Here is an 8997-nt window from a genome sequence, read left to right on the forward strand (position 1 = left end):
AATCCTTAATTGTTCATAATATTATTAAATTATTTGTCAATTTATAAAACAAACATAAACTTTCATGAGGACCTATTACCTCCCTAGACTATTTAATACCATATTTTTTACCCCCTGAACTATTTAATAGTGTATTTTAAAGCTATATATGCACCCACGTGGACACATTACTATTTATAATTTTACATTATTTTTTATGTCCACGTGGACAAATATATATGTTTCAAATACGGTATTAAATAGTCTAGGGAGGTAATAGGTCCTCATGAAAGTTTAGTATCGCAACAGCAAATTCGACCAAAATTAAGATATTTTTCAGACCCTTATCCCATAAATTTATAAAGTCTCAACTAAAAATACATCAATTTTATCTAACAAACTAAAAGAAATAAATCATATAAATTAAAACAAAAAAATTATACAAACGTCAGTGAACAAGTCATGTCACATGTGTCTCTAGAAATTTCCAAAATAGACAGCAATATTTAAATGAAAAGAAGCTTCCACGACTTTGTATTGGCCAGTCAACACTACTCGTCAAACAAGAAATTCATTTAATTAGCACCTACTCCGACATTATATCACAAAGTCCATAGTAATCCGCTCCCATTTTCGCACCGAGCTATAAAAGAACACCAAAGAATCAGTAACACAACCATAACAAAAACTTCAACACAACTAAAAGTTTATTATAAAAATATGTCAGGAGTGAAATTGCTTGGTGTTAATGGGAGTCCAGCTAGTCAAAGAGTTGAATGGGCTTTAAAGATAAAAGGGGTAAAATATGAATTTATAACAGAAGATTTACAAAATAAAAGCCCCTTACTTCTAAAATCCAATCCAGTTTATAAGAAAATTCCAGTTTTGTTACATAATGACAAGCCCATTGCTGAATCACTTGTTATAATTGAGTATATTGATGAGGCCTTTGAAGGACCATCTATATTGCCTAAAGATCCTTATGACAAAGCTATCGCTCGTTTTTGGGCTAAGTTCCTCGATGATAAGGTAATTCTANGAGAGTGGAAAGACCACTAAATGACACAAGTGATATAAGTAGTGTCTAAAGAGAAGGCATTAGTATCATTCAATGTGAAAAATTAGGATTTTTTTTTTTTTTTTGGTTTTTCATCCGGTGTCTGGAGTCCACATTAAAACCCCGATTAAATTCGGATCACACACTGCCGGGCCCATTCGGGGGTGACGCTTTCACCAGGATTTTCTCCATACTCATGACTCGAACTCCAGACCTTTGATTAAAGGTGAAACAGTCTCACTACTGCACCACAAAAGTTTATCACAAGGCTTAATTAATTTTTAGTGACCTAGCATCCTAGACAAAGGTATTTGATCTCAAATCAATATAAAAGTAAACATCTATATCATTCATCATCCCTGCTTTAATATATCTCTAATCACATGGGAAAGGAAGATCAACTTTTGGAGATATAGATTGCTGGACCTGCCTACTACATCTTTTTCTTTTAGTTTCAAATTCAGTGTTTCATATATGTATTGAAGCACTTACTAATTCATATTCGCATCATGTAAAGTCTCATAGAAGGAAAAAGACTATCTACCAGAATTTTTTCATACACAGATATGAAAGCTCTGGGGTGGGGGTTGTAATAATAAGAGGTGAAAAGGAGACAATCAATTGAAATGTAACTTATGAAACGTGATTTTCCTATTCACATCGAGGGTATTATTTTTCCGATTTTTAAGGAACATGTTCCCTTTAGAGGACCATTAACAGTAACAAGACTAATTTTTATGAACATTATTTATGAGTAACATACTTCTTTCTATTAACTTAAACTTTTTTATTTATTAAAGCGAGCAAAGGTCTTGAATGCTACTTGATTTTTAAGATGATCTATTAATAGTTATATTATCTCATAAAATCACTTTCTTCATTAAAAGAAATATTAACACCATATGATTACCTAGTTGATGAGTATTCTAAATAATTCTCTATATCAACTATAATCAAGCGCAACTTTCACATATAGCAAACATAAAAATCATATTTGTATGTTATAGTTATAGTTTGCATAATTGCGCTCCATAGCAAATTTTATGTTTACTATGGAGCTTTTGATTTGTATAATTCACCACAAACATCCAACTTTATACAAATTGTTCGGTTTTGTATAAATTCATTTATACATTGTAATTTGTATGATAAGATCTATATTTGTATAATTATAAGTGTATATGACGAAAATATATGTATTTGTATATAGACTTTTATCTCGCTTTATACAAACACAAACGCATTTTATACCGAAATGTATAAAATGACTAATTGTATACCGAATCAGATGACAAAAAAATGGGATGTTTGATGTGAATTACAAATAAAATAAACTATGACCATAACATTTAATTTGAATTAATAGTTTGTTATTTCATACAATTTTCTCTACTTAATTCCTCTGTCTTTGCACTAATTAATAGAGTATTCACCTTATTGTCATCGTTTAATACTTCATCAGATTTTTTGTTTTAATTTGATACTTAACACAAAACTTCAAATTCATCATTCCATAGGCCCATGGGCTTTAATACTATGAACTTTCTAATGGGCTGTCATCTTCGGGCTTGAAACTTTTGGGCCTTAAGGTATAGATATTTTTTCAAGTTACACTTAGGCCTCAAGGACAAATCTTTTTCTTTTAGGTCACGTGTAATGTATGTGCATCTTTTTCTTCTTTACTGATTATAACATACTAGTTGCTCGACACGTGCATTTTAAAAAAAATAAGATATGAGAAATGAAGAAGAGCCAATATATATGTGTCACTTTTACATATATTATCTATTATCTACCTTAACATTTTGGTGGTTCGAGTTGAAATATAAGAGCCAATATGTGTCACTTTGCCATTTATATTGCCTAAAGACCCTTGTGATAAAAGTAATTGTGTGTTTTGGGGCTAAGTTCCGCGATGAGAAGGTAGGAATTGTTGAAGATTCACGCTTATGGGTTTGATAGCTTTTGGTCTCTTTATATAATCTTGGGTCATTTTTCACTAATAAGCTACCTATTAGGATTGAGTCAAGTCCAACGTCTGTTTCTTTATGACAATTTTTTATCGTTCTATGAGAATAGGAGATCACAATATTCTGATTAAATGAGCACTTGGCATGAAAATCAAATATTATTGTTTGGAATTTTTAAATTTAGAATTGAAGTTGTTTCTTGTATATTTTTTGCAAATAAAAAAAATATAGGCCGACAAGAATCGCACGATAAGGCTTCTACATCAGCATTGGAAATAACGACCGATACAGATATTAAAATTATTACATTTATTTATTTAGCAAATTAACAGAATAATATTTCTCTTTACATATTATTTTTTCAATAAATAATTATATAAATTACTAAGTCAGATTTGGCTTTTTCAAGTTAGAATTGATAAGGGTTAATTTAGTAAAATAAATCCTTAATTGTTCATAATATTATTAAATTATTTGTCAGTTTATAAAACAAACATAAAATTAATTATATTTTACTTATTTTACCTTCAATTAATTCATTTTGCAAATATAAATAAATTTATAAAGTCTCAACTAAAAATACATCAATTTTATCTAAAGAAATAAATCATATAAATTGAAAACGTCAGTGAACAAGTCATGTCACATGTGTCTCTAGAAATTTCCAAAATAGACAGCAATATTTAAATGAAAAGAAGCTTCCACGACTTTGTATTGGCCAGTCAACACTACTCGTCAAACAAGAAATTCATTTAATTAGCACCTACTCCGACATTATATCACAAAGTCCATAGTAATCCGCTCCCATTTTCGCACCGAGCTATAAAAGAACACCAAAGAATCAGTAACACAACCATAACAAAAACTTCAACACAACTAAAAGTTTATTATAAAAATATGTCAGGAGTGAAATTGCTTGGTGTTAATGGGAGTCCAGCTAGTCAAAGAGTTGAATGGGCTTTAAAGATAAAAGGGGTAAAATATGAATTTATAACAGAAGATTTACAAAATAAAAGCCCCTTACTTCTAAAATCCAATCCAGTTTATAAGAAAATTCCAGTTTTGTTACATAATGACAAGCCCATTGCTGAATCACTTGTTATAATTGAGTATATTGATGAGGCCTTTGAAGGACCATCTATATTGCCTAAAGATCCTTATGACAAAGCTATCGCTCGTTTTTGGGCTAAGTTCCTCGATGATAAGGTAATTCTACTTTTTTTTTGGGTTTATGTATGCTCTCGTTTGATCATAAATTTTAAAAAAATATTATTATTTTCTTAGTGCTTACCAGCGGTGTGGAAAGCTTTGTGGAGCCAAGGAGAGGAGCAAGAGAAAGATAAAGAGGAAGCTTATGAGGTCCTTAAAGTTCTTGATAATGAACTTAAGGACAAGAAGTTTTTCGGGGGAGACAATATCGGATTTGTTGACATAGTAGCCAATTTTGTCGGATTTTGGATAGAAATTGTTGAAGAAGCCACTGGGGTTGTACTCGTGACTAGTGAAAAATTTCCTAATTTTTGTGTGTGGAGGGATGAGTACCTTAATTGCGACAAAGTTAAGGAAAATATGCCGTCCAGAGAAATGTTGCTTGGTTATTTTAAGTCTCGGGTTCAAGCTATTGCGGCTACTCTCAAATGAATATCTAAATCAAATTTCCTATGGGTTTAGTTTTACATACTTGTAGTGGTTTTTTTGTGCTATACTTGAATCGAGAGTGTATCAAACATAATATTTTTATCTTTTGAAGTCTCCGTAAAGCTGCATACACATTAGTACCCTCTCCAGATCTTATTTGTGAAATTACATTAAATATGTTATTATTATTTATGTTTTCTTTTTGGGAATAAAAGATGTCATTTAGAGAAATATTTATCTAGCCAGCTTCCTAGGAATAGGACTTGTCATGACAAAAATAAAGGTTTTAGTTAAGTTTATTCATCGTTATACTATCCATTAAATATATTTCTGCAATCATATAAGTATTTAAAAATATTCCTATGTGGATGAATCGCCCAAATTCACTTTAAATATCCCATTTCTATAAAATAATTTGTTCCCCACATCCACGGAGGAGTACTTTTGAATGCTTTCCTATAATATAATGAGTGACAAATTTAACTAATAAATAAAAGTGAAGAGATATTTTTAATCCTTTTTCCAAATACGAAATACAAGAGAAAATTAAATTGTGCTGAAACCAACAAAACTTATACAAAAATCTCTTTACGTAATGCGCATGACTTAAAAAATGAAAGCATTGGATAATGAATATCTAATACTTGATAAAATAATTGTGATAACTTATTAGCAACACTATGTAGTATATACGAAAAAGGGTCAAAATTACCCCTGAACTATGTGAAATAGATTAGTTATACCCTTCATTATATTTTGGGATAAAAAATGCCCTTATTATTATCCTAAGAAACCACAAATACCCTCAAGAGTTAACACCCCAAATTTTTATTGACGTGGCAAACCACGTGGGACTAATCCTTCCACCTAAGCGTTGTCAACTAGGATTCACTATAAGAGAACTAGACCTTTAGCGGCGACAACAGTCGCCACAAAAGCCCAAAAAATCGTCACTAAAAGTTTTTAACATTAAATTCTAATTTTGTGGTTTTTTCTTCATTGTTTTTAGGCTAAAGTATTCATCACCCCCTGAACTTGAAGTTTTTTATTCGGTGTACACCTAAACTATATTCCGTTTTAATTACCCCCCCCCCAAACTTGTTTATTCCTCTATCACGTACACCTTTTTTGTCCACGTGCTCCTATTGTGACTACACGCGCACAACAGCTCGCAAAAGTGGTGATGTGGCTTTCCACCTGGATAAATAATAGCCACCTAGATAAATTAATATAGCAAAAAATAAATATCAAACATTCATTGTTTAAAAGTTATTTTTGAATAAGGGCTAATTTCGCGGAACTCCTTCTAGATTTGGGTTTTTCTAGATGTGAAGTTAGTCGATTAAATTTCAAATTTGTCTGAAATTCTTACCAAGTAAGTGTTAATCTTTGTTTCCTTTACTTTTCATTTACATTTTGCCCTATTTTTCGTTTAAAATATGCCAAATATTAAAGAAAAATGGAGATTTTACGTTTTTTTACCGTTGTAGCTTTATGATGTGGCAAAAAACCACTTCTTCACACGCCTAGTAGAGTGTGTTGTCAATTTCTACGCCAGGTGGACAATAAAGGTGTACGCGATGGAGGAATAAACAAGTTTGGGGGGAGGGAGAGGGGGGGGGGGGAATTAAAACGAAATATAGTTTAGGTGTACACCGAATAAAAAGCTTCAAGTTCAGGGGGGTAATTAATACTTTTGCCTTGTTTTTAAAAAACCAAAAAAGATATCGATTAAGTAGGAGTTTGAAGACACTGTATGTTTTTTTTTTATGTCATATGTAAATATATAAAATGTACAATGATGCATTATATAGTAGGAAATTTGAATCGAAAAGTAATTTTGATGATTTTTTTCGTAATAATATTGGATGTTTTTAATATTGATATTGCAAGTTATTTATTTTAGAAAATTAGGTTGCAATCGAAAATTTATTATCATAATTTTGTTGAAAAAGTAGATTTTACTAGTGAATGGTTGTTGGAGCCTTAGTTGCTACTAAAAATCACTCATAACCTTTAGTGGCAATATTTTGGGATTTTGTGGCGACTTTGTCGCCACTAAAGGTCAAGTTCTTTTGTAGTTAATCTTAGTTGGCAACGCTTAGGTAGAGGGATTAATCTCATGTGGCTTACCACGTCACTAAAAAATTGGGGTGTTAACTCTTGAGGGTATTTGTGGTCGGTCTCCTGGGATAATGGCGGGGGTATTTTTTATCCCAAAATGTAATGGAGGGTATAAGTGGTTTATTTCGCATAGTTCAGGGGCAATTTTGACCCTTTTCCATAGTATATATTGTCCTATACATATTTATGTTAGTATTTTTAGGTTAAAATTTTAAATTTGAAAATTACAAAAATATTTTTTAAAAGATGGGCTGGCTCGGTCCAATGTACAGCCCATGTAAGGCCCGGCAGAGCTAACCATTTTAAGGCTCGTTGTGATGGGCAGACCTGACTTGACCTGTCAAATTTTAAGCCCATGTGAGCTTAGTTGGGCCATATTGGCAGCTCTAATTTTCACATGGAAACTTACATACATAAATTTCACTCGTTTAGGAGCTAATTATTTAGTTACACTCTAATTTGTAATATTGCGTATTTTACCAAATTTTATTGTGTTCAGATACATTTTGATACGTCCAGATACATGTATATCAAGATACATGGGGTCAAAATTAGGTGTAATATGTTCTAGATTTATTGTATCCAAGTAGATTCTCATATATTTGTGATACATAACAAATCTGTCTCGCCTCTCTCTCTAATCTCGCTCGTCACTCTCCTATGCATTTGATATTCCAGATACATATGAATTATAGTAAATCACACCATATACATGTAGCTGGTGTGATTCGCATGTATCTAGGATACATAACGAATCTCCCTCGCCTCTTTCCCTATTTTAGTGTATCTGGTAGCAAAAATACATGTATCTAAGTGTATCTTCCTTAATATATGGTAGCAAAAATGCATGTATCTAAGTGTATCTTCCTCAATATATGGTACAATAATCTTAATTAGTGGTAAGATACGTAATATTTTGAAAGAATAAAAAATACTAATAATAATAATAGTATATATGATATTGAAAAATACATAATTATTGGTTTCCATTTTACCTGAAACGGTACATCCAACCATAACCTAATTTTGATGATTATATCATGGACGTTAATGATGAACTATTTAGGTAGGAAAACTATTAATGGTCCCTACAAATCATACCGTCATTTTGATCTTAGTTGGACTAATAAGTAAATTACTATTATATGTGGAAACAGCTAAGAGAATAATGTGTTTGATCATGTGAAAGAACATTAAATTAACTTTCAATTTACATATAATTAGTGACTTCAATTTGGATTCGAAATCTATCTTATCTAACCAACTCCCCAAATATAAATAATATTCACCTATGTCTATATAGGGGTACGTCAAACTCAAAAAACATCTACCTAATTGCTCCGTGACCAATATTTGAATATCGGGATTATATATGATATGATATGATATATAATATATCTCTTGAGAATTGGTTTGTTTTATATATATACTAATAGAACTTTGTTTTAATTTCAAGTGTTATTTTCTCTGTTTTAATTTGTTTGTGTCCTACTTTTGTTTTTCAGTCTATCTTAAAAACATTTTTTTTGATAACTTCTTAATTTCAACTTCAATATAATATGTTTAAAACTGCAAGATTAAAGACAATTCTATATATTTTTAATTTAACATCATGAAATTCAAAAGTCTTCTTACTCCTTTTAAATCATGAATCAAGTTAAAACAAGACAAATAATTAAAACGAATAAAAGAGTTAATTAGTTAGTTTAAGATACTACAACAACAACAAGATACTCGATATAATTTCCCAAGTCAAATCTAAACACGATGGAAATGAAGCTTTATTCCAACCTCATAAAAGTAATAAGCTTCCACCCTTAGTAAATTAATGGGAAAAGGGTCAAAAATGCCCTTAAACTATGTGAAAGGAACAAAAATGCCCTTCGTTTATAGTTTGGNGTGAATATGTACTCAAGCATTCATTACATACATAGATTAATTATTTAAAATATAAAACTTTCTTTAATTATATGCATTAGCTTCAATAATTTGTAAGCATGTTAACATGAACTTACATTGATGTGTACATATAAATTTTATATGAATAATTCATGCAAGTAACTGACGAATTGTTTTATAATGTATTCAAATATCTAATTGAATCAGGCTATAATATAAATATGCAAATGAAATTAAATAAATTTAAGAGATTGTCGATATATTCATCCCAAAAGAAAAGAGGGACAAAGCAAATCAGATCATCTACATGTGTCCATGAAACACAGAATG

At 30.7% G+C, this 8997-nt stretch overlaps 1 protein-coding gene across 2 annotated transcripts; it reads left to right on the forward strand.

The window, feature by feature from the left end:
* Positions 1-592: 592 nt before the first annotated feature.
* Positions 593-4875, forward strand: LOC125864415 (probable glutathione S-transferase). 2 transcript variants are annotated; one of them, XM_049544414.1, is made up of 2 exons: positions 593-1008; positions 4291-4875. In XM_049544414.1, the coding sequence occupies exons 1-2, from the start codon at positions 700-702 to the stop codon at positions 4645-4647; spliced, it is 666 nt and encodes a 221-aa protein (XP_049400371.1). In that variant the 5' UTR covers positions 593-699; the 3' UTR covers positions 4648-4875. The 2 variants fall into 2 exon arrangements, with proteins under 2 accessions (XP_049400371.1, XP_049400370.1); XM_049544413.1 differs by lacking the exon at positions 593-1008 and adding an exon at positions 3812-4212.
* The last annotated feature ends 4122 nt before the right edge of the window (positions 4876-8997 follow it).

This window comes from Solanum stenotomum, chromosome 5, assembly GCF_019186545.1.
Source record: "Solanum stenotomum isolate F172 chromosome 5, ASM1918654v1, whole genome shotgun sequence".
In the NCBI taxonomy this organism is placed as follows: Eukaryota; Viridiplantae; Streptophyta; class Magnoliopsida; order Solanales; family Solanaceae; genus Solanum; species Solanum stenotomum.